The sequence below is a fragment of the Mastigoproctus giganteus genome, chromosome 13, assembly GCF_048544385.1.
Source record: "Mastigoproctus giganteus isolate SK-2022 chromosome 13, ASM4854438v1, whole genome shotgun sequence".
NCBI classification, from domain to species: Eukaryota; Metazoa; Arthropoda; class Arachnida; order Uropygi; family Thelyphonidae; genus Mastigoproctus; species Mastigoproctus giganteus.
This window is the reverse complement of record NC_143587.1, coordinates 84,253,908-84,281,413: the sequence shown is the minus strand read 5'-3', so window position 1 is coordinate 84,281,413 and position 27,506 is coordinate 84,253,908. Positions and strand designations below refer to the sequence as shown.

The 27,506-nt window shown below is 37.3% G+C and overlaps 1 protein-coding gene across 1 annotated transcript in view; it reads right to left on the bottom strand.

Moving 5' to 3' along the window:
• The window catches only part of LOC150076228 (uncharacterized), a 744,224-nt gene that overhangs the window by 696,089 nt on the left and 20,629 nt on the right, over positions 1-27,506 (bottom strand). Inside the window, exons 2-3 of the mRNA XM_090387291.1 lie at positions 15,259-15,321; positions 3,154-3,357 (exon numbers count right to left, since the gene is read on the bottom strand). Coding sequence (XP_090243417.1) covers positions 3,154-3,357; positions 15,259-15,321 — 267 coding nt within the window. The remainder of the gene's footprint in view (positions 1-3,153; positions 3,358-15,258; positions 15,322-27,506) is intronic.

The following is a 27,506-nucleotide window of genomic DNA, read 5'->3' as shown; positions in this document are numbered from 1 at the left end:
TAAAAAAAATAAAATAAAAATAAATAAATAAATAAAAATAACCACTTCCACTTTACCCCTCTGTTCGTTCGAAATACCTGTCCAGCTGAGCCTTAAACTTATTTACGCTATCAACTTCCACGACAAGGGATGGAAGTCTGTTCCACCAACCAACCATCCGCTGGCTAAAGGCAAATTTCTGCACGTCTTTCCTACATCTGTCTTTCCTCAATTTGAATTTATGCCCTCTCAGGTGATTATTCTGAGCAAGAGGAAGAATCCCATCAGCATTGAGCATGCTCAAACCAAGACTTTATACACCTCTATCAGATCACCTCGCTGGTACCTAGTCTCCAGACACTGTAATTTGCAAAACTTAAGCCTTTCTTCGTAAGAGCACCCCTTTGTTCTATTCACTAATCTTGTTGCCCTTCTCTGTACTCGTTCCAGCAGCTCTACATCCTTCTTGAAATGAGGCCTCCAGGCCTGTATACAGTACAGGCCGGTGTGGCCTGACCATTGCCTTATACAAGGGAATAATCACCTCCTTATCCCTGCTAGAAAAATTCCTATATATCATTGACAATACACCATAAGTTACTCTTGCACTACTCAGAGAACTTCATATCTGCCTGCACAACCACCCCAGGTCCCTTTCATTCTCTACCACTGTCAGTAACATTCTGGCAGTACCACAGAGTTGATACATTGCTCTGGGGTTGCTGTTTCCCATATGTAGTACTTTACATTTGTCAATGTTAAACTTTATTTGCCACCTCTCAGCCCATCTGCTCAACCTTTCCAGATCCTGTTGCAGCAGCATAGTGTCAGTAGTGTCCTTGACAACCCTGCCAACCTTCGTATCGTCTGCAAACTTGGACATTAAGCTTGATATACCATCATCAATATCATTTATAAATACAGCCCTGAGGGACTCCACTAATAACATTAGTCCACGATGAGCAGTGTCCATTGATTACCACTCTCTGTCTTCTCCCCCTCAACCACCCCTTTATCCATAGCAGCAATTTGCCTCCAATGCCACACTGCTCCAATTTGTGCAGCAGTCTTCCATGTGCAACAGTATCAAAAGCCTTTCTAAGATCCAAATATATAATATCAAAGTTATTCCCTGCATCCAGTTCTTTTGTGACTGCATCATAGTATCCAATCAAATAGGTCAGGCAAGACTTCCCCTTAACAAAACCATGCTGTGTCCAAGCTATAACTGAAGTCTTGTCTAGATGATCCTGCAGTGCTTCTTTAACCAGTGCCTCCATTAATTTTCAGGGAACAGAAGTTAAACTCACAGGTCTATAATTACTTGTGTCAGCCTTTGATCCTCCTTTGTGAATTGGGGTCACATTCGCACATCTCCAGTCCATGGTACCTCCCCTGAGTCCAAGGAAGCTCTCATAATTATGGCTAAGGGTTTGCTTACTTCCTTTGCTGCCTCCTTTAATATAACTGGATAGATCCCATCCACCCCAGGTGCCTTTCTTGTGTTTATCTTCAACAATTTCTCCTCCACTTTACTCTCAGTTATTACAAGATTCTCTAGCTTACTGCCAGAGTTGAATACACCTCTGGCATTCCCCTCACTGAATAATTCCTCATGTGTGAATGTCGATGCAAAATATTCATTTAGTTTGTTAGCTACCTGAGCAGGATCATCAACAGTTGACCCATCGATATCAAGTGGACCAATCTGATTCATCCCCTTCCTTCTAGAATTGACATAAGTAAAGAACTCTTTGCTGTTTTTTATGGTGAAGCATGATTTGTCACACTATAAAACTAATTTATGCTGCTCTGTGGACCAATCTGCCTCTTCTAAAATATTATGAACAGGACATTCAGGCTCCTCAGTTCTGACCCGTCATCCGGTCTTCCAATGTTTTCTGCCTCTACTCCTCTCTATTAATTCTTACGTTGCATCAGTAAGCAAAATGGGGAAAAATCCACACAGCACTGGAAGAGCCACCATCTCACAAGACTTTGCTTCTACATGACTCAGAAGATTGGTGAGAACTGCTGCCATGAGAGCAGCTCTAAGCCAGTAATTTCCACAACAGCTTTAAAAAAAACCTTCATGAGAGCAGCCAATCAATAGCACCTTGCCCATGCCAGAGCTGTCAATGAGCACCAGTATATCAGCTATTTTTGCAACTGTACATGTGCAACCTGTTCTGTTCGGATAATGGGACTTTGTTACAACTAAGTATGTAGTTTTTAGTTAATTAGGTATTTCCTTTTTTGATAGCTACTGATTAAAGATCCAAAATCAAATTCACAATGTATGGCATTGTAAATTATTGTATATATTAGCTGGTCAAAATTTCAATAAATTTCTTTATTTATCAAGCAGAATAGTGCAGTCATATTAGTTTCAATAAAATTTACAAATTACGATCATAAACCAACGTTAAATGAACTTCAGGAAGAGCCTTCAAGCTTCAGTCCAAATAATTTTGTGAAGTTTTCAGAAAAACAGAGGCAATAATAATGCAGGTTTCATTTAACAGGGAATAGAAAAGAGAGAAAAATCCACCTGGCATTGTTTTTGGTAAATACCCAAAATATATACTTTCTCATCTCGAAATTGGTAATGCACAGTCAAGAACTTAACTGCAACTTATAAAATTGTGGTTATGAGAAATTATGCTTTGTATAAACATTATAGTTTCCAGGAAAATGATATTAATGTTACATGAGGGCTACCTGCATATAAAAAGACACTTCTGCATATATTATACATAAATACAAATGTTAATGTTTTAATATCAATTTTTTTTCTGATCATTCAGGTATAGCAATAAAACTTCACTTAACTTTCAGAATAAAAATGGAATTAAGAATAAAATTAAAGATTAAGAAAATTAAAAATTGAGCTTCAATTTTTAATTTTCAGCTATGACAAAATTAATATTTGCATTATACTAAAACAGCACATTAGCCAGCAAGATTTACACTCTATGTGATGAGTAAATATTTCTTCACCCCTAGTGAAGAAATAGCAAAAATTATTCGTACCCTTTCAATTGCACCCTGTAATCGATCACAATAAGTCAAAAATATGAAGTTGTTACTTTATATGAATGCATGATACATACATATACATACACAGACACCACACAAAGTTTGTATATGAAGAAAACAAAAGGAAATAGTCACCTCATTTTTATCCGATGAATGGTGCCTATTATAATGTGACTGCAGTTCTCTTTCGCTGCCCAACTTCATTTTGCATGCTGGACACAGGTATGTACCTCTCATGTCGCCACCAGAAACTGTTCCTTCGATATGAGCACTTTCATAATGGTTCTGAAGTGATTCTGGGGATGGAAAGGCTAGCATACATGAAGGACAAAGGAAACCCTAAACAATAATATCTGGTTAGTACCATATTTTAACAGACATGCATATATACACACAATAGTTTTAAAAAATAAGGTGCACCCAGTACCTTTAACCTTTACAATGTAGACAAATATATCAAAAATGAACCAATCAAATGAATCATATATATATAGTAAAATCTCATTAATACAAATCAGTTTATACAAAATTCTTGTTTGCGAAAAATATATATCTACCCTTGCACGTTTCTATATAAACATATTTGTTTATTAAAAAATTCACTTAATAAGTATTAACAGTTTATTTTTATCCCATGAGAAATAAATGTCATTTTGTATGGTTAATACAAAGCTCAGTACAGTTGTTTTATTGCCCAACCACCAGCATATGGGTTGGGCAATAACAGTTCTACATCTCCTAAAAGACAGCACCTAACGTTAATTTACTTTTACATACACCAAAGACAGTTTATGGTAGCTAAAACATGAATATACTCTGGAAAACATTAATTATAGGTTAGCTGCAATTGTATTGCAAGTGTTCAAAGGATGGATTTTTCTGTGCCATTTTTAAAAAGATCTCAGCTGTTATTATTTTGGAACTTGTCTTTAAATTAATTTAAAGTCTGTTTATATTAAACCACATCCAGAGGTTATGGTGACAGATCATAAGCAGAGAGAATTATGGCTGGAAATTAAACTGAAAATTATAAATTATTTCAAAACTAGGGGCCAAAAATTCAAATTACAAGGAAAGAGATTTAGACTAGATTGCAGGCAAGTTATTCCAGGAATTAACACCTAACTTTTAGCAAGTGAGTTATTAATTACTGGAATAACTTGCTTCATTGAGGCTGACAGTTGGAGAAATGCTAAGGTCAGCTGGATAGTTGCCTATGCGAGAAGGGAAATGCATTTGTGATTTTTCTTTTTTATAAACTCTGCAACATTGAATTTGCAACACCTAGAAGGAATGATCAGAAGTGCATGTAAATCAGCAGCCACATGAGTTGCACTAAGATTACAATATGGGACCATTGAGCATTAGCTGCAGCTGATATAAAAACAAACAGAGATCATGAAGTTCAAAGCAATGCAGGTGTGACGCAGTTAACAGAGCAGACTTCTTTCTCAGCAGAACTGATTTCAGAGAGATGATTGTAGAGAATGACAAGATGTTGCGTTCAACAGTGATACCAGCAACTTCGGGGTCCCGGTAGCCATGTTAGCAAGAGCACTAGGCTGTACTAAGTGGAGTGTGCAGGGTTCGAGACCAGCTGTCGGTAGTCGTGGATTTCCTCCTCAGTATCTTAAGTTAGCCAGTCTCAAGGCAAGGTGCTATTAGCAAGTCAAATCCAAGGATCCTGACTAGAAATGCATTCGAAATAAATAAATCAGCAACTTCAAAGGAGGGCAGATTATTGAACTTCAAGAGGCCAAATGGTCACCTTGTTGTGCAATTAGAATGTGTGGGCCATGACAATACCACAGATATTGGCAACAGTTAGCTGCAGGAAGGTACAACTGCTCACTGAATGGGTAGCAGAGCATGACAGAAGACTACAAGATTGGAGGGTTATCTTATCCATTGACAGGTTTATGCTCCACCTACAGTCATGCTGACTACTATCCAACAAGCTGTGACATTATCTGGCCGTAATCCCATCACCTGTCGAACCATTGCATGCCAACTGGCATTATATCTTTACCCTTGACCACTCTATGCATCATCAAAAGCATCTGGAATGGTGCCATGCATGAGCCACCTGGGATACACAGAATGACATCAAGTGGTCTTCAGTGATGAATCCTGCTTCTGCTTGGGAAATGATGATTGCCACATACATGTGGCAATCATCATGCATGATAATAGTGCAATGTTCCTAGAATCATTGTTGAACATCATATTGCACACCCTGCAGGTGTTATGGTGTGGGGAGTGATCAGTTTTGATAGCTGGTCATGGTTGGCAGTCATCAATGGCAATCTGACTGCTTCCTGCTATGTCACTGAGATTCTGGAACCTGTTGCTTTCTCCTCTTTCTTACTGGGATGCCTGACACCTTTTTTTAGCAGAACATCACCCAAATACATACTATGCCACAAAGACACAGAGGTTTTCTCTGTGTCTTGGTACTGTCTTGGCCAGATAGGTCACTGGATTTGTTCCCTATTGAGCACGTGTGGACCAGGATTGGAGGCTATCTACAGAGCCACCCACAGTGAGCACAAATCGCAGAAGTTATATAGGATCAGGTGGGATCCTATAGAACTTCTGTGGTGAGATTTATCACAAGAGACTATTTGACATTGTATGACTCAATTCAGAGATAAATAACTCAGTATGATGTAAATTTGAGATGACTTAGTCCACTATGATGCAAATCCACCAAAGTTGTGTATACATGACTGGTGGATTTACATCATACTAGCCTGTCCATTGTAAGTATCATTTTGTATCATTAAATATGTTCACACATACATTAGCATCTGCTTTTAACATGTATTCCTTAATTCTTTGGCTATCAAACCTTTAGGATGCTGCAATTTCAATGTCACAGAGTGTATATTTATGTATTTTATTTTTCCCTGGGTAACTAAAAGTAAGAACAGGTATATGCATACTTGCATGTATACTAATGCTAGAAGCATAGTAAATAAATTCAATGAATTTGAAGTACCAATTAAATCATCAAATGCAGATATTGTAGGGATACCAGAGATGCAGCGTCACTCAGGTATAATGGATGCAAAATTTGAATATGGGAAGTACAATGTGTACAGAAATGACAAGCAGACAAATTGAACAGGAGGGCGGGTTATGCTCTTAGTTAAGAGCCATACAAAATCTAAGTCACTGCATCCAGTGGTCATGGGTGGCCAGTGCAATTTTGAATCAGTTTGCGACATAAGCACTGGGAAACAAAAATGAAAGCAGGAATGTGTATATAATAAGGTTTTTGTAAAAGAATACGAGAAGTTTACCTCAATATGATATGTAGAACATTTCTGTATGATATTCTCCAGAAATTAAAATGAAAACAATTTAAAAAAATCGAAAATCTTACATTACAGTAAGAAATAATTAACAATAATTAAAAATCAAGTGAACACAACTAAAAATCAATTTAGCGCAATTAAAAATTAAGTAAAAAATTAATTTAATGACAAAAAAAAAAAGCAAAACGATTTTCCTTCCTGAAGCTCACAATGTTTTTTTGACCATAAGCCGTGATCACAGGAATAAAAATTACAAAATAGAGGTGAGCGTGGAACTTAAATAGGGATTATTTTTCTTCGTGCATGCGGGTAAAGGACCACGAGGCAGAGATTAGACATGGCCGGCGAATATTAACAGAATTCTCATGTAATTTAATTTTGATGTTTCTGCAATTAATAGTATTGTATAATTATGTTGGACACTAAGTATTTTGGCCTTGTTAAATAAAAAAGTATGTTTTTCATTAATGGCATGAAAGGCTAATTCTGAGGCTGCTGAACGAGAAGCATGAACTGAGGCCGTGTGTTGATTAACACGAAAATTCAGAGGAAACCACTTAGAACCCTGATAAGATGAGCCGCAATCACTGCAAGAAATGTTGTATACTAGGTCATTCATTTGTGTTGTGAATGAGGAGAAGACTGAGCGATTGTTCAGTATAGTGGGTAATTTCCGTATTGGCCTGGCTACAATTTTAAATTTGGCATCTTTAAAGAATCTGTTAAGTTGTTTGTGCTACTGTTCAACATATGGGACAGAAATAAAGTATTTTTTGATATTACTATTGTTGATTGTTGTATTTTTTTGTATTCAATCCTTAGACTGTACCCAAATTCTGTCTATTGTAGGAAGTGGGTAAGCTCTGTTTAAGAATCTGCTAGTTAATATTTATATTAACTAGCAGAATATTTTTAAGCACTGAATTGAATTGTGTAAGCACTGAGAAATTGATTAAAGATAATCAATCTTTTGTAGGTGAACGGGGGATAGCTGTTATAATGCAGAAGCATATCGATGTTTGTAGGTTTACGATAGATGTTAAATGGAATTTTATTCGCGTACCGAGTAAGCTTGAAATTTAGAAAATTCAATGACTTAGTAACTGTATTCTCCCTCTCCAATCTAAATTTGAGTATCGAATGAATATTATTAAACGAATGTAAAATGTCTTGAATAGTGCTACTATTGGTAAGGACTAGAACATCATCTAAATACCTCCCATAGTATGTGATATGGGGTAGAAAAGGCATCAAATTAGCATTACCATTAGTAGAGGCATTTGATGCAAGAAAGCAAGCTTATGCAGCATCAGCCAAAAAAAAAAAAATAAATAAATAAATAAAAAAAATAAAAAAAAATAACCACTTCCACTTCACCCCCTCTGTTCGTTCGAAATACCTGTCCAGCTGATTCTTAAACTTATTTAGGCTATCAACTTCCACAACAAGGGATAGAAGTCTGTTCCACCAACCAACCACCCGGTGGCTAAAGGCAAATTTCTGCACGTCTAACCTACATCTGTCTTTCCTCAATTTGAATTTATGCCCTCTCAGGTGATTATTCTGAGCAAGAGGAAGAATCCCATCAGCATTAAGCATGCTCAAACCATTCAAGGCTTTATACACCTCTATCAGATCACCTCGCTGGTGCCTAGTCTCCAGACACTGTAATTCGCAAAACTTAAGCCTTTCTTCGTAAGAGCACCCCTTTGTTCCATTCACTAATCTTGTTGCCCTTCTCTGTACTCGTTCCAGCAGCTCTACATCCTTCTTGAAATGAGGCCTCCAGGCCTGTATACAGTACTCTAGGTGTGGCCTGACCATTGCCTTATACAAGGGAATAATCACCTCCTTATCCCTGCTAGAAAAATTCCTATATATCATTGACAATACACCATGAGCTACTCTTGCAGCCCGTCTACACTGCTCAGAGAACTTCATATCTGATTGCACAACCACCCCCAGGTCCCTTTCATTCTCTACCACTGTCAGTGTAGTACCACAGAGTTGATACGTTGCTCTGGGGTTACTGTATCCCGTATGTAGTACTTTACATTTGTCAATGTTAAACTTCATTTGCCACCTCTCAGCCCATCTGCTCAACCTTTCCAGATCCTGTTGCAGCAGCATAGCGTCAGTAGTGTCCTTAATAACCCTGCCAACTTTTGTATCGTCTGCAAACCTGGACATTAAGTTTGATATACCATCATCAATATCATTTATAAATACAGAAAACAACAATGGACCCAACACTGAACCCTGAGGGACTCCAATAATAACATTAGTCCACAATGAGCAGTACCCATTGATTACCACACTCTGTTTTCTCCCCTTCAACCATCCCTTTATCCATAGCAGCAATTTGCCTCCAATGCCACACTGCTCCAATTTGTGCAGCAGTCTTCCATGTGCAACAGTATCAAAAGCCTTTCTAAGATCCAAGTATATAATATCAAAGTTATTCCCTGCATCCAGTTCTTTTGTGACTGCATCATAGTATCCAAACAAATTAGTCAGGCAAGACTTCCCCTTAACAAAACCATGCTGTGTTCGCGCTATAACTGAAGTCTTGTCTAGATGATCCTGCAGTGCTTCTTTAACCAGTGCATCCATTAATTTTTCGGGAACAGAAGTTAAACTCACAGGTCTATAATTACTTGTGTCAGCCTTTGATCCTCCTTTGTGAATTGGGGTCACATTTGCACATCTCCAGTCCATGGGTACCTCCCCTGAGTCCAAGGAAGCTCTCATAATTATGGCTAAGGGTTTGCTTACTTCCTTTGCTGCCTCCTTTAATATAACTGGATAGATCCCATCCACCCCGGGTGCCTTTCTTGTGTTTATCTTCAACAATTTCTCCTCCACTTTACTCCCAGTTATTTCAAGATTCTGTAGCTTACTGCCAGAGTTGAATACACCTCTGGCATTCCCCTTGCTGAATAACTCCTCATGTGTGAATGTCGATGCAAAATATTCATTCAGTTTGTTAGCTACCCGAGCAGGATCATCAACAGTTGACCCATCGATATTAAGTAGACCAATCTGATTCATCCCCTTCCTTCTAGAGTTTACATAAGTAAAGAACACTTTGCTGTTTTTCTTTGCATTCCTTGCCAAAGATTTCTCGTAATCTGCCTTTGCCTGCCTAACCTCCTTTGTAACTTGGTTACAGATCAACTTCTATCTATCATAGGCTTCTGTGTCACGTGTTAATTTGTATGTATCCCATGCATTTTTCTTCTCTGCCATATGTCTCATTAGTTCATCTGACATCCATTTAGGCCTAAACCTTGAACAATATTTCTTAGTTGGTATGTAGAGCCTAGTAGCTTCCAAGATAAGTTCTTTGAATGCTCCCCATTTTGAATTTTCTGTTGGTAACATCATCAATTGGTCCCACTGTATAGAATTTAAATACTGTCTCAGTCCAACATAGTTGCCTTTACGAAAGCAATAACCCTTCCCTTTATCCCTAATGGTAGTTACCGCTTTAAGTAAATCCCACTTCAGCACACTGTGATCACTGCCACCTAGTGGTTCATTTATCTGCAGATTCTTAATGCATGAAGAATCACTACTGATAATCAAATCAAGAGTATTACTCCCTCTAGTTGCCTCCGAACATGCTGATGTAGAAAACAATCATCCAATAAATCAACAAAAGCCCTGCTAGTGTGTGAGTGACCAGCCCCAAATTCCAGTCAATATCTGAGAAATTAAAAGCCCCCATTATAAGACTCTCTGATTTACTGGCCCACTCTATTTCCCTGTGCAGTTTCTTATTATATTCATCAGAGTCATTAGCCCTATAGCACACTCCTACTCTCAATTTTGATCTCCCAATGCTTATGTCACACCAAACTGACTCGACACTGCACTGTCCAGCGATTTCGACTGGCTTCACTTCCTTGGATTTTATGTATTTCTTAACTAATAGCATAACCCCTCCTCCCTTCCTATCCTGTCTATCTTTTCTGTAGACATTGTACTCCCCAAATTCCAGTTCTGCATTCCTTATATCTGTGTGACACGACATCTCTGAAATCCCAACAATATCTGCCTTTGATGTTTTGACCAATACCTCATCATCAAATTTATTTTCTAAACTCCTAGCATTGGTGTACACGCAAGTATACATGCACCTGTTCTTTTTCTTAGCTACCCTAACACAACCCATGTGTTTACTTGTACCCCAATGATTCCCAGCCGTCTCTGAAATATCCTGCATATTATTTTCCAGGCTGCTGCTCATTCCAATAGAAGCAGTGCAAGAATCACTTTCACCTCTGCCAGTGGCTACTGTTAATCTATTAGTCCTTTTATCCCCCCAATCTAGCAGTTTTCCGACACACCTAACACTGCCTCGATAGCATCAGCAAACATTCTTGCACCCTTTCTATTTAAGTGTATCCCATCCCTGTAGAAGCAGTCTCTCCTGTTAACAAGTACAGACCAGGCTGAAAAAAATTCTACCCTTGAGCCTTGCACAATCTTTCCAGGGCCGAATTGATCGACAGGGCTCTCGTCATATACTCCCTCCTATCATGTCTGGACAGAATTGCAGACACTTTCAAATTCAACCCTAATTCACGGCTTTTTTTCAACAGTGACCTGTACTTGTTAAGTAATTCCGCCGGTCTCCTACTCTTAATATCATTAGTGCCAACATGTACAACTATATCACCTTTTGTGCCCTTAAAAGATGATATCTGCTCTACAACCTCATCAACCTTTGCCCCTGGCAGACATACCCTAGTCCTCTTCCACCTATCCTTTTTACAAAGCATGTTTCCCGTTTCCCTGACAATAGAGTCACCAACAACTACTAGTTCCTTTGGGACCAGCGCATTCTGCCTTGGGGGCTGCCGCTGTGTTGTGTGATGACCAAGTGCAAACTCTGGCATTGGTGTGGCAGCTGAGAGCTTGATGGGCTCTCACTTTTAATCCTTCGAGGGCATCCACCCTGTCCTTCAAGCTCTCATATAGGCCCATAACAACGCTGAGTTGTCACCTGATTTCCTTACACTCCTTGCATCGCGCACACACAAAGACATCCCCCATGGCAGTATTATGTCCCATACCCGACTGCTCCACAAACATCAAGCAAGTATTGCATTTTAAAAGGCTGTGATTCAGAAGGCAACTGCCCTCCTCAGTTTTCCCCTGAGCCACAGCACTCCCACTATCTTGAGCCTTTTGCTTTGCTACTCTGGTCTGAGTCATGATTGCGATTTAATTTCAATTTCAGTACAAAATTAAAACCCTAAACTTGTATCCCAACAAACTTATAACGCTATATTTATGTTTCAGTATCGAGTGTTATCTACGAAATCCCTTTATATAACTTCTGTATCAAGTTAAGTATTAATTATTTATTTTTACTAATTATTTATGTTATGTAACCTAAGCCGTTATATGTATAGTTAAAAGTACAAATTAATTGACAATGAAGTTCATCAATATTAATAGATTTTACTGATTAATTGACAATATTATGTACTATACTATACTATATTAAGTTTATGCTATCTAGTTCGAGATATTTTGTATCGCGTAACAATGGTGGCAGTTTACGAACGGTAAACACGTGGATTTGATACCCTTACTGATACTAAGTAATACCTAAAAAATCTCTATCTAAGTCTCTTTAAACTAAGTATCGTAAATAGGAATATAAAGCTACTCTAGAAAATAAGTTAATATGGCAATTTAAGCTAATAAAACAGAAAATAAATCAGAAAAAACTTCTCTGTTCCAGGAGCAGCAAAAAGCTACATCCGCACAGGCTACGCTCATTCTCAAACTGTCTACGTTCAATATAAATATATACGTTTAATTGTTGGGAGCTAGATCTCCGATATTAGACCACTCAGGATTAATCCCATTGGCAAACCAAAAATTTGTTTTATACTTTGTCTTGAAAGGTTATATAGTTGGCTTCAACTAAGAGTTTAATTAAGTGAAAAATTTCCATAATAGGAAGCTTCGTATAATTAATTGGTGTTGAGTTATTTAACAAATCGCAAAGAATATCTAATGTATTTAACGTTTACATTCATATATAACGAGGTAACATCTAGTGAGAATAAATTATCATTACCACCAAGTTTACAGTCCTTAAGGTTATTAAATAGTGTATTGTAGTGTATTCTTAATCCTAAATTGTATCGCCTGTCTAAAGGATTTTATAATGCTATATACCTGTGTGGCCAAGGATGAAAATGCCGTGTTTCTGTAGGAAACAACAGGCCGAATAGGAAAGTCAGTCTTATGTAATTTTACCTAACTGAAAAGTGCAGGAATATTGTATGTTCTGCCTTTGATTCTTTTAACTGAGCCATAGTAATGTAGTCGTTTTTTCAATACATGGTTAACATTTTATTATATTGATTGACCAAATTGGAAAATAGTGCCGAGTCTACTTCAAGATACATGACTCAAATTTAATCAATTTCTCGATGTTTATAAATATTCAACGTCAGAATCTGCTTTGGGCTCAGAAATACAAATATTAACCAGCAGATTCTTAAACAGTGGTTACCCACTTGCTACAATAGACAGAATTAGGGTACAAGCTAAGGATAGAATACAAAAAAATACACCAATCAACAATAGTAATATCAAAAAATACTTTATTTCTGTCCCATATGTCGAACAGTGGCACAAACAACTTAACAGATTCTTTAAAGATACCGAATTTAAAATTGTAGCTAGGCCTATACGAAAATTACGCACTATATTGAACAATCGCTCAGTCCTCTCTCCTCGTTCGTAACACAAATAAATGGCCTGGCATACAACATTCTTGCGGTGATTGCGACTGGTCTTATCAGGGGTCTATGCAGTTTCTTCTGAATTTTTGTGTTAATCAACACACGCCCCCTCAGTTCTTGCTTCTTGTTCAGCAGAATCAGAATTAGCTTTTCATGCCGTTAATGAAAAACATACTTTTTTATTTAACGAGGCCAAAATACTTAGATCCAACGTAATTATATGAGACTATTAATTGCAGAAACCGTCAAAATTAAATTACATGAGAATTCTGTTAATGTTCGCCGGCCATATCTAATCTCCGACTCGTGGTCCTTTACACGCATGTGTGAAGACAAATAATCCCTATTTAAGTTTCATGCTCACCCCTATTCGGTAATTTTCATTCCTGTGATCACGACATACGGTCGAAAAGCATTGTCAGCTTCAGGAAGGAAAATCGCTTTGCATTTTTTTTCGTTAAATTAATTTTTTACTTAATTTTTAATTGCGCTAAATTGATTTTTAATTGTGTTCGTTTAATTTTTAATTATTGTTAATTATTTCTTACTGTAATGTAAGATTTTCGATTTTTTTATTTGTTTTCATTTTAATTTCTGGAGAGTATAAATAAATAAATAAATAAATAAATTTTCTGTTTATACTCCGGCATGACAACCAAGTCAGTAGAGTTTACAATAAATCGCCAATACAAATATTTATCGTATTTAGTAGTCACGGGCTCGAAACCCGGTCCACTCAAGGAACGTGTGCTATGCACTCTTGCTCCTGACCACTGGGCTACGTCAGTATCATATGGAAGTGTTCTACGTATCATATTGAGGTAAACTTCTCTTATTCTTTTACAAATATTGATATCAACGTAGAAAGTATTGAGCATTTTAGCTCTGGTTCATACTATCATATTATAAGGTTTTACCTATTGTATAACTTTGTAGTGCCATGAGTTCTTCAGCTTGTACTATCTATCAATCTATCTTGGCAACTAAGTATCCAGCTATAGATATCCCCTCAAGTGGTGAAATTCAGCAACCACTAGGTGGCAGTGAACACAGTGTACTGATGTGGGATTTATCAAAGATTTTAACTACCATCAGAGGTAAAGGGAAGGGGTTTTGCTTCATAAAGGTGACTACAGTGGTCTCAGACAGTTTTTAAATTCTATACATGGGACCAACTGATGATGTTTGTTTGTTATTTGGTTTTTAGGAGCATTAGCAACTAAGGCCATATTGCTCCAGGGATACGCGGTGGTAATTCCCTGACCTTTCTGCATCCTATGTATTTGGTGGTCACGGGCTCGAACCCCGGTCTAATCAAGAAGCGTGTGCTACGCACTGCTGTTCCTGCCTATCTGGCTACGGAGGCGCCTAAATGCATATTGTACATGGGCTGCAATATTTGCACAACTCAAAAAACGTCATGTTTGTTAACATCAAAAATCAATCCAAGCTAAAATTGTCACATTATTTTAAGGTTGAATGGGATAAGTGCCAGCTTCAAAATTCGGTAAACCAGCATCTTAATTATCTTACGAACCATCATTAAAAATATATTTCATTTCCCGTCCAAGAAACTCCTTGCATTTAAATAAAATTATATGCTCGTTTTGATTTGTGTCATTTTCACTGCATTTGCTAGATGATCATTTTGATTTATTACAATTAGCTTGTTTGTAAAAGGACACAAGTATTTTACTTCCTGTTGGTTTTAATTCAGATAAACATGTAAAAGAATGAACACAATTCTTTAAACAACAGAATATGAAAATTACAGAACGTAAATTTTTGATAATGTACTACACAAAAATCTCATCCCTTTAAAAATCAAAGGGAGTTATAAAAACCAGCATAGCATTTAGTGTGATTAATTTGCAGCAAACTTCATTATGCATTAAAAGTGCATGACCAGCATCCAAGTATCAAATCTGGCACCTACTAAGAACTCTTGAAGTACACTTCTTCGTTTGGAATTCTTTTCACTATTCCTACTGTGAAAAATCACAAGATGCTCACTAATTCTATCAACTATCTTATAGTAACTCTCTCTCTCTTGCTAAGTCTATTTTGACCCATATTTCAGCAATATAAAATTTTTTGAAGTTTTTCACAATATTAATTATCAAACAGAATATATACAGGTAACTCACCTCAGCTGACTGATTAGTTTCGCCATTATCCACAGAGACCGGAGAAATTCTACCTGGACTCTGCTAAAAATTGACTGCAATAAGTCTCCAAAAGAAAGAAATGGAAGCAAATGACCAAATCAAAATTTAAAAATAATTACAATTCCTAATAACTAAATATTATCATATAAACCTTTTGGCATCTCTCATATTGTGTGATTATCTTCACAACTAGATTGTCATGTCTGCTATACCAGGGTACCTGCCCATCAATGATAGGCCAAAACGGTGCCATCTGGGTGGTGGTACTCACTGAGAATAAGTAACAATAGTCTTCTCTATTAGTGAAGCGTTACTTATTCAAGGTAGTGAAATACCATGGCAACCCATTGTGAAGGAAAAGCACAATATGAGATACAGAGCAAATGATGCCTTCCACATTACCATTGCAGTTTCTTAAGAGTAATCTATGGTGTATCTACACCGATATTATATAGATATTAAATTCCTAACAACATAATAAATGTATATTTGAGTCATATCATTCCATTTATTTTCTATTAATATATGTCATGTCATTGATGAAATGATTTATGTGACGCAATATTCTTTTATGGAAATTAATCATTCACCAAACAAACCTTTCATAATAAAAATATGTTAAATTCTAAAACTTGTTGGTAATGACAGAACAACTTCCATAAATCAGAAATTAGCATAACTGATACTATCTACTTCCAAGCAATTCTCTCAGGTATGCCAAAGCTGGGATTGTTACCTGAGAGTCTAAAATGCTGATGGAAACTGATATTCGGGTGACACTCAAGTCAAGTAGACTTCATTTTGGCAAAGTTTGGTAGGTCTGTAACAGCCAGATCCCCCGCTTGCACCTTCACGATGGTGGGACTGTTAGTATCCCTGGGTATAACCCCTGTGCAAGTCCTGAAATACGACACCTACCATACTGAAAGTGATCACTCAGGTGCGAACCAACATGAGCAGGGGTCAAGGTGAGGTTCCCACACCACATGGAGGAATGCCACCCCTCTGTCTTACCAGGAAATACTAGGTGGTAGATGGCTCTCATCAACCGGTGCAATACCACAACTTTGCTTACAGGATGCTTAAAGTGGTGGAACTCGTGTTTAGTTTCCAGAGCCAAGGTCTGGCAACCCTCCAATCTTTCCATCATGCAGTATGATTGATGTCTTTTCAGGTTATGACACACATGCAAGATCCAAACTTCCTTACATTTCGAGTGTACAGCTGTAAAACAGTGTTCACAGACTGGCTGCTAGATAGTTCACTGGATCGAACCTGCTGGTAACTCTCTAGGAGGCTTCTGGATCAGCTAGTGTATAATCTTGCTGCCTCTGCCAGATGGGAGGGAGTCCAAGTAGTGTATATGTGGGGGGCACTGTCAAGGCCACATTATGTCAAGGAGCTGAGTATATTCTTGCCATGCATACACATCATCCAAAAATTTCATTACTTCATGTAGCATGTCCTCCTCACCTTTTCTTACTACTGAATACATCATGAATTGTCAACCTAATAGAACAAACTTATCTGTGAAAAGATCTAAACCTCTCAAACACTTCCTCATTCATTTCACAAATATATGTAGTCTCAGTTCTAATCTCAATGATGTCGATTTCCACCTAGAGTCTGCCAAACCCCACATACTTTCTCTGATGAATCTTTAATCGGTTGATTCAACCACTGCTCATCTCAGTCGTCTGAATTATTTGCTGTATGATTCCTTTCGCTTCAAAGGTGGCATATGTGCATATGTTTGTTTTGATATTTCCTGTCAGAGAGCCAGTAATTTGGAATCTCCTTGTTTTGTTTCGATCTTCTTTGGCTTAAATCTCTCTACCATATTTTGTCAAATTCATCTGTTGCCTATATTGTTCTTCCAACTCCACTAATCACTTGGAACTCTTTGCTTTCCTCTCTTTGAAACCTTTTCCAGTCCAACTTCCCTAACAGTGAGGTAATTTTCCTTGGTGATTTTAATGTTCACAACTCCAACTGGTTTCTGTTTTCTAGTCATATGGGCCGAGCTAGACATTCCATTTCCATTTATCTGTACACACAATTATTACATATATATACAATACTTACATGAAGATATATATATAATTTTATATACATTGACATTCTCGTTACACATATATAAGACATTATATTATATTTGACCTCCTGGTGCATTGCATGTATCCCAGAGTCAAAGGTGGCTCCTTGACTCTGGGATACATGCGTAGAACCTCAACAAATCTAGCCTAAAAACATGTGCGAGGTATTTTACCACCGCCAATATAAAACGGCTGCTGCCCAGTGCCCTTCTCTAGGCCCGGATTTCCGTTACGTATTTGTGCCGAATGCACAAGTCCTACACCCACCGGATGTAGTGCAATACCAGTGAGTGTCGACAAGTGAATTACTAGTGGAGAACTTCCACAAATTATCCTCACTACCACCGAGAAACAGTAATTATTATATTAAACAGATATATACAATACTTTTTTTTTTAAAATATGCTCAGAGTCTCTGAGGACAAAGAAAACAATATATAACATACAATGGACAATTAACAACACTGTCTAGTCTGTCCGCTGGAACTTTCAAACCTGTGTCGACAAGCACATTGAGACAGCTACTAAATGATTCTCATAAACCTTGTGTTTCATAGAAACCAATCTTTATAATAACAATTGACATAAATCTTGTCAATAACAATTGACAAAAATCAATGCAACATTGATTAACATAAATTAACACAATAACAATCCAAGTAGTCAACACAATAAGAGTTATCTTAAATCTTCTGTTTACACATAAACATGTTGTCTTTTGGTCATTTGTGAAGTCAATTCCCAGAAAAAGCTGAAGTTCTTAGCTGAGTCCTCAATATGAAAACTTCTTGAGAAGGTTTGCAGAGCAGTAAAGTTATTATGGTCTTCAACTAAGATATTTATATTGTTCTCCAATAAATTTGGAACTGCAGACATTAAATCCGCTCTAGGTCAAGAGTAAAATGGACAGTTCAGAAGTACATGAATCCACATTTCATATTCCCCACACATGCAGTATGGATCAGGCTCCAGGCCAAGCTCAAATAACTTAGCCTGGAGGGACCCATGCCCTGTTAGCAGATAAGAAGTTTTCATAGATGGCCTAAACCACGAAATAACTTGCGAAATATGGTGGGAAAGTGCCCTCTCCTGAGGGCACTTTCCCACCATAAAGTGTCAAACACGCTCTGGAAATCCACAAACACAGTGAGTGTGTATTTAGCAGGTGAGTTGGACACATTGTTGGTCAGAAGATTTATAGTGTCTTAAGTCAAGCATCCTTTCTTGAAGCCGCATTGTGCTTCTGAACATAACTGATGATCTTCTAGCAATTTTTGGATTCTTGGGGCTAACATTCGCTCAAACAATTTCCCCAGGTTTGCTAAAAGCGAAATAGGTCTGTAGGCCCGTGGATCTGATATTAATTTCTCGGGCTTGTGCAGTATCTTTAGTAGAGCTATTTTCCATTGACGAGGAAATATTCCTTCTAGTAAACACTTATTCATCAAATTTAAAAGAATGTGTGGAAAAATTTCAAAAAATTTAACTATGATTGTATTCTCAATCAGGTCAATACCGGGGCATTTCTTACCATTGAGCCATACAAGGACATAGCAGAGCCCAAATCCAGGAGTGTAAAGGGTTCAATGTCTGATGGTCCTTCATACTTTTCATTATCATGACATATTTGCATTTGTTCAGGTGAATCTAGATCTGATATATATCTTTGGGGAATAGGTTAATTATGGAATCCACCGTAGACATCCAGTCTTGAGTCTCTTGACCATCTACTTCAACTGTGTTATAAACATCTCCGCAAGCCATTTTGTTCCTTGATATCCAGTAAACCAAGGCCCCATGGTTCTTTATTTCCTATATCCGTTACAAAATTTTTCCAACAACTTTCTTTTGAGTTGGAGATTGCCTTTTGATAATTTTCCCTTAGAGTACTGTAAACTTCCCTGAAGGTCCGAACATCCTCGGCAGAAAGATACCTATGTCGCTGGAATTCTTTTCTAGCCTGTTGAACTTGCTTTCGCAGGTTACTTAAGTCTGAAGACCACCAAGGAACAGAAGTTCTTCTGGTCTGCTTTCTTTTGGCTGAGTACTCCATTGCCAAATTCAGGTGGGTCTGGGCAAAATTTGTAAATTCCATTGCAGTCATAACGTTTAAACTATCTACAACATCTGCAGAAAAAATAGTGAGAAGGTAATCTCTGAATTTGTTCCATTTAATGGTATTCATTGAGAAACGTTTAAGATCGTGAGGCTGTGAATCATTACATTGCCATTGAGGCTTCAAACCAAATACAATAGCGCGGTGGTCGCTATTCACAAGGCTTGGAATAACATTCCAGTCAGTTAGAATTTCATCTATTTTAACCATGGTAAGAGTGACATCTATGTTTGATTCGCCATTCACAGTAGAGAATGTGAACGGCTTGTCAGGCAAGTTTTGCACACTTAAGTTGTAGGATAAAATTAAATCCTCGAGAGCTAATCCTCTAGGTTTGGTAAAACTGCTGTGCCAGAAGTTGGATTTGGCATTTAGATCCTCTGTTATTATAAGATTTTTAGAAGCAAAATTAGTACATATATTGTCCAAACAATTGAGAGTCAACTGTATGTCTTCAGTTGGCGGGCAGTAAACAGACGCAATGTAAAAACTTTGTAGAAATCATTAAACAGGTCACAGTGTCCATGCACAGACCTGTAATGTTGGTAACAACCAGATCATTATTTATAACAACTATGGCACTTTTTGGAGGTTTGTCAATGGAATGAATAATTCTTGCTGAGATGGGAAAACCCATAACTTTGTGGGCTCCACCCCCTACCTGCAAAGAATGAAAGGGTTCCTGTATGCAAATAATATCAAAATTATTTTCAAATGCTGTTATTCCTGATGAATAACAGCATTTGAAAATAAATGCTCTCATCCATTGCCACTCTGCAGCACTGACCATTTATCTGAAGAACTTTTATCCCGTCATATATAATATTACCCAAAATTGGATTCTTATTGGCCAACGCTGTTGCTGATTTGAACCATTATCACTCATGTTTGGTTCTGCTGTCTGTAAGTTGTACCGCTTTTAAGTATTCTGGACACTTGGCATCCCTTACAGAATGGTTGTAATCTCTACCTCGTCTCTTGCAGTTGATACATTTTGGAGAGTCTTCTTTATGGGGACAATTTCCATAGACATGACCACCCTCTGCACAGTGTCCACAAGAAGCTGCCTTATGTGAACAAAATCGTGCCAATTGGCCATACCCCAAACAACGGAAACACTTGCTTACAATCATAAACTTACGGAACCTGTGTGATGTAAATCCTAGATAGATTCTATTGCTGTCTAAATATACCGCATCATGCAAGTACTAAATCCAACCACCCAATTAACCACCTTTGCACCCAATCCAGAACTAAATCTGAAAGTCACCACATCTTTAACTTCGTCCTGCGAGAAACCATAGTCTTTTATTACCCAATATAAGGTAAATTACGCAAACCCCAAAAAATTTAGTCATCAATTCACCCAACAACAATTGCAGATCGTCTAAGGTGAGTACTGTATATTAAGCTTTTGCTATTGAAACTTTTTTATTCTTTTAAAGTTGTAAAATGACTTGTTATACAAATTTCTAACATACCATTAGAAATTTAATGAAATATAACGAAAATATCACATAATAATATAACAAAAATATCACAATTTGCAAGTTTTTTTTTTTTTTTGAAATATAAACATTAAAATATATTTTTTTAAACAAAAAAAACCAAAACGTATAGGCTAAAGTACTAGGCTACTAACACTTAAGTTGCTAAGTACTTTCCATCGCATTACGATACCTGCATTCACTCCAAATGTTTTGGAGTTAATCTCCTTCTATCATCTGCTATTATTCGCTTATAAGCAGAGAAGGACCTCTCAACATCACAAGATGTGATTGGAGCAAAATTAAACGCCTTAATGACATCGGGAGCTAGAGGAAGTCTTTCAACAGCCGTATCCTCTAAAACTGGAAATTTTGCATATGCGAAAAGCATACCAAAGGAACCTCGCGAGGTACAGAAATGATGAAGGAAACAACGGAAACAAAATGGTACAGAGGGACTTTATTCAAAAATGGCAACATATCACTGGCTGCCATGATACAGATGCATCACTGCGAAAGGTGAATCTAGCAGCAGTTGCATGATTAGTTTTATCCAGAACCTTTGATGCAAAGAGATACGATTTAGATGGTTCATCTGAATCAAGCTTTCCAACAATAAAATTAGCTATGTATCTGCCTTCACAATCTGTGGTTTCATCAACTGAACCCCAGACACAGCTGCTTCCAATATTTTTGCGAATATTGTTTAGACATTGCAAGTAATAAGAAAATAAATAAATAAATTAATTAATTAAAATATAGTCTACACAGCATTCAGTCTTTTGGATTTTATTAAATAATAAATTATTTAATAAAATCAATGAGAGCATACCGATTTATAGCGACACTCAAGGTTGATTCGTCAGGAATTTTTTGGGAGCAGTATTTTTCCAAGAAGCTTTTGAAGACTGGATTGTTCACTTTGTTCCAAGGAATGTTTGCAGCAACCATTGCTTGGCATAAATCAGCAAAGAATGGATCTGGTGATTTTTGGTTTTCTGCAGTAAGCAGCTGCTGTGTAGTACGCACCCCTGAAATTCTCCTTACGTTCGCTTCATGCAAAGCAGTAACGTTATGCTATTGTAATTGAGATACTTTCGCGCATGGAACCTTAAAAATGTATTTATATATTTATTTAAGATTATTTATAAAAATTATTATTATTTTCCGATTTATATGAAAAAACTAAATATGCATGAGCATTAAATTTAGAATGTCCATATATCGAAGCATCCAAATTTAAAAATTATGATCGATCTATTATCAGGTAATTAATTAATTTACTTAAATAAACTAAATGCAAAAAGGCATAATATTTACGAGTTTAAGATTCTATATAATATTGGTGTAGATACACAATAGATAACTCTTAAAGAACAACTACGATAGTAGTGTGAAAGGCATCATTTCATCTGAATCTCATACTGTGCTCTTCCTTCACAACGTGTTGCCCATGTACTGCACTACCTCGAATAAGTAATGCTTCACTAATAGCGAAGACTCTTGTTACTTGTCTTACCACCACCCACCCACCGATGATTAGCCAACTAGCTTTGAAACGGTGCCGTCTGGGTGATGGTACTCACTGAGAATAAGTAACAATAGTCTTCTCTATTAGCAAAGCGTTACTTATTCGACGTAGTGCATTACATGGGAAACTTGTTGTGAAGGAAGAGCACAATATGGGATACAGACGAAATTATGCCTTTCACGCTACTATTGTAGTTGTTCTTTAAGAGTTATCTATGGTGTATCTACACCGATATTATATATATTAATTATTACGGGATATATTAATTTTGCAAGATATAAGTCTTGTCTTATATCTTGCAAAAAGGATTCTTCCGCTCCTATGCTTATCTTTTGTGACACTCCGATTTCTAAGCAAAATGATATATCTCTTTTGGGGATTACCCTGACTTCTAATCTCTCTTGGCACAAGCACATTACAAATATTGCTTCCTCTGCATCTAAAAAACTTGGTTTTCTCTATCGTTCTCGGCGTTACTTTTCTTCCAAACAGCTGCTCACTCTGTATAAATCGTAAATCCGCCCTGCCATGGAATATTATTCCCACATCTGGGGTGGTGCCCCCAAAACCTCTCTCAGGCTTCTTGATTCCATTCAGAAGAGGGCAGTTAGGTTAATTAATGATTCATCTCTAACAGAGTCTCTCCACTCGCTTTCTCATAGACGCACTGTTTCTGCTGCATGCCTCTTCTACAGATACTTCCATGGGCACTGTTCTTCTGAATTGGCTTCTATAATTCCCGCTCTCTCTTTCAAAATAGTCCGAACACGTGCCGCCACCAGCCAACATCCATTTACTGTCCAACTTCAAACCCACAGAACCAACTTTTCATCTTCCTCATTTATTCATTCAACTGCCGTTTTCTGGAACAACCTTCCTTCATACGTATTTCCTGAAAATTACAATCTACAGAAGTTCAAGTCCAATGTCAACAGATATCTTCTTTCGTCTTCTCAACCTCCAACCCAAGCACGGTACTAAGTACTATAGGTTCTAATACCTCTCGTGTTTGGGGTTCTCATAAAAAAAAAAAAAAAAAAAATTAATTTCCATACCTCTTTATTGCATGCGTTGCAATATATTATTTTTCCATCCATTTGGTATGTGTCTTTAGACTCTTCTACAAAAGAAATCCATTATCTAAAAAGCTCAATTTTGCTCGATTTTGGCTTCATTTCGCCAACAGCTGAAGTTTTTACTGTATAAAATAAGTTGAACGAATAATTCATTGAACTCAGTATAAAGCGAAACTACTGTAAAGTTTTAAATTATAGCTAAAATGACACTACGGTGTCGTTGTGAGTGACTAAAGAGCCAATAAAAATAACTTTCAGATTTAGCCACTCGTGCCTGCCCACGCTGGAATGTGAAATGATTAAATGTAAATTCCCACAGTTTTTTAGAAATATATTTTGAATCAATTTGATAAATAATTTGTCGATTATAGTAAGGTGAAATATGAAAGTTTCATGTGTCAACAAGTATAAAATATGCTATTAAATATGATATTTCATATATTTTTTGAAATTATAAACACATTTCTTTACGATCCTCAGACCAAGTAACATGGACACACTAAGTTTCATGAATTTATGTAAACGAAAAATGAATATGATAATACATAAAAATCCAAACCCTAGTCATTAATATACAAGAGGAAAAGAGTGGGGGAAAGAACTGAACCTTGGGGGACACCAGCATTAGTGGAGAAGTTAGAAGACAGAGAGCCTCATCACCCTCAGTGAGCGATCAGAGAGAAAACTGGATAACCAATTAAAAAAAACAGTTGACAAACCATAAGATGGAAGCTTGTTTAGAAGACCTTTATGCCAAACACGATTGAAAGTCTTTGAGATGTCAAGAGCAACTGCTTGTGTTGCATCGAATGTTTCCATTGAATTTGTCCATAAATGGGTAACATATGCCAGAATATCACCAGTGGATCAATACTGATGAAATCCATACTGGCGATCGTGATCAGATGGAAGGTTTCTAGGTAGTTTAAGAGTTGGCGATTAATCGATTTCTCCATTAGTTTAGAAAGAGTAGAAGTAATTGCAATGGGATGATAATTGGATGGGAGGGATTTGTTACCCTTTTTAGGAAATGGCTGGATAGAGCAAATTTCCACGCAGAAGGAAAAACACCTTTGGAATAAGAAAGTGAAAAAAAAGCGGCAAAGAACAGGAGTAAGTTCAGGAGCACAGGTTTTGAGAACAAGTGGAGAAATACCATCAGGATCTGGAGTTTTCTGAGCATCAAGTTTCATCAAAATCCTTCTGGCATCCTTTTGACGGAAGACTACAGGAGGCAGAGAATGGAGAGTGCTGGGAATGGTGGGAGGTGTTGTACCAAGATCATTAATACATGAGTTGGAAGAAAAATGGGATGCTAGCAGGTCTGCTTTATCCTTGGTTGAAGTGACAACAGAACCATCTGGTTTTGACAGAGGTGGGAGCAGAGATGGGCAAAAGTTGCGACAATAGCTTTGGCAAGAGACCAGAATGCTTGGCTACCATTAGGGCAAGAAGCAAGTTTTCTACTCTTAGCCTTTTCAAAATCTAGTTTGGACTGATTAATAACTGCTTTACAATTTTTGCGAACTTTGGTGTAGGCAGAAAATGAAACTGAAGAATTGGAAATAAGCCAATTACGATATGCAACATTCTTCTCTTGAACAGCCTTAGCACATTTATTGGAAAACCAAGGTTTAGATAAAGGATGAGATTTTAAAGTGGAGTATCGAATAAAGGATTCCATTCCTACAAGAATAATTTCACTGACAAGATCTGAGCAAACGTTGACAGAAGTTTTTAAACAATAATCCGACAAAGGAAAAGAAGAAAAGAAATCTTGCAGGTCATCCCATTTTGAATTCTTGTAATGGCAAACAACAAGAGGTTGGGAATAGCCATGAGATAAAGCCTCCACTGGAGAAGAGACAATCACCATGTTGTGATCCAAGGTGCCTAAAGGACCACTCACTTCGACCGTGTACTTAGAAGGGTTGTTTGTGAGAAAAAGATCGAAAGATTGGCTGTATGGTTAGGATTGTCCGGTATTCTGGTAGGTAATTGAACAATATGTGCGAGGTCATTAGTAACTGCAAAAGCCTCAGCATCTCAACCAGCTGGATCGGTATGACTAGAAAATGGAAGCCAGCTGGAGTTGTGAACATTAAAATCACCAAGGAAAATTACCTCAATGTTGGGAAAGTTGGACTGGAGAAAGTCAAGTTGCAAAGAGAGGAAGTCAAAGAGCCCCAAGTGATTAGTGGAATTAGGCGAACGGTGATGAATTTGTAAGAATGAGGTAGAGAGATTTTAAGCCAGAGATGATCAAAAAGAGGAGATTCCAAATTACCAAGTCTCTGACGGGGAATATCGGAATGGACATATGCACAAGTACCACCTTTGAGGCAAAAGGAATCATAGCGAATAATTTAGGCAACTGGGATGAGCAGTAGTTGAATCAACTGATAAGTGAGAATCTTTAAGAAAAAGTACATGGGGTTTGGCAGACTGCAAGTGAAAATGGACATTGTTGAGATTAGAACTGAGACCACATATATTTGTGAAATGAACTAGAAAGTGTTTGGGAGGTTTAGATCTTTTCGCAGATAGCTTACTCTATTAGTTTGACAATTCAGGCACATTGTGACAATTTAGTCACAATGTGAAAAAAAAAAAAAAAGGCCATAAAAGTTGCTTGTGTTATTGATAGGATTCCAAAATTGGGCTTTTTCCACCTGGTGGAGGAGAATAAGTGATTATAACCACTATGATCCCTGTGAAGTGGACAATGTGAGATTTAAGAGTCTGGGGAACCTGGTGCACATACAGTAAAATCTCGTTAATACAAACTCGGTTTATAAAAAGTACTCGTTTATATGAAACACATACCATCCCCCTGCGAAAGGATAGGCTTTTCTATGTAAATATATTTGTTTATTACAAAATTCGGTTAATATGTATTACAAAGTTCTTTTTCACCCCATGAGAAATAAATATTGTCATTTTGTATGTTTAATACAAATCTTGGCAGAGCGATCCGATTATTGCCCCCAGCCACCTGGCTCCCTACTTCGGGAAGTAGGGAGCCAGGTGGCCTGGGGCAATAATCGGATCGCTCTGCCAAGTTACTGCACTGACTTGTTAGAAATTAGTTTTGTGTAAACAAAAACCAGTTTATGGTAGCTACAACATCAAGTGCACTCTGAAAAACATCTTTCTGAAGGATGAGTTGTTAAATTAACAAAAGAATAAAAAGTTTTTCTAAGTTGTTTACATGCACTCCCTCACTCTCCATGGGAATAAGGTCAGTTGCAATTGTTACCCCGGTTCAAAGAGTCTTTTGCTATCGTATACAGCAATCTATTTTTTGTGCCATTTTATCTGAGCTGACATCTTTTTCGGAACTTGTTTCTTTAAATTAATTTAAAATTTGTTTATATTAAATCTTATCTAGCAGTGTTATGGTGACAAAACGTAGATGGACAGAATTAAGCCTGGAAATTAAACTAAAAGTTATACAAGAGACCGATAGGATGGAAAGAAGCAAAATGGACACTGCAAAGGAATACAACATCCCTTTACCTACTTTATCTACAATACTGAAAAACCGAAAAAGACTTGAAGAAGTGTGTGACACTGGAGCAGTGATAAAAAGCAGGACATGAATTTGTGGTGCAAAACACGAGGAGCTTGAAACAAAACTTTTCGAGTGGTACCAACAAATGCGTGCATCTAATTTGCCAATATCAGGTCCGATTTTGCAAAAAAAGACAAATCAGCTAGCTCAGCAACATGGGATTAGTGACTTCAAATGCAGCAATGGCTCCCTCCAAAGATTTAAAAACAGGAATAACTTGGTTTCGAAACATTTGCAGTGAGTCTGGATTATTCGACAAAGAAAAGGCTACAGACTGGTTGTGTTCTATCTTTAAACAGGCCTATGGGGCTGGGAAATTCCATACTGCAATAATTACACTCAAACAC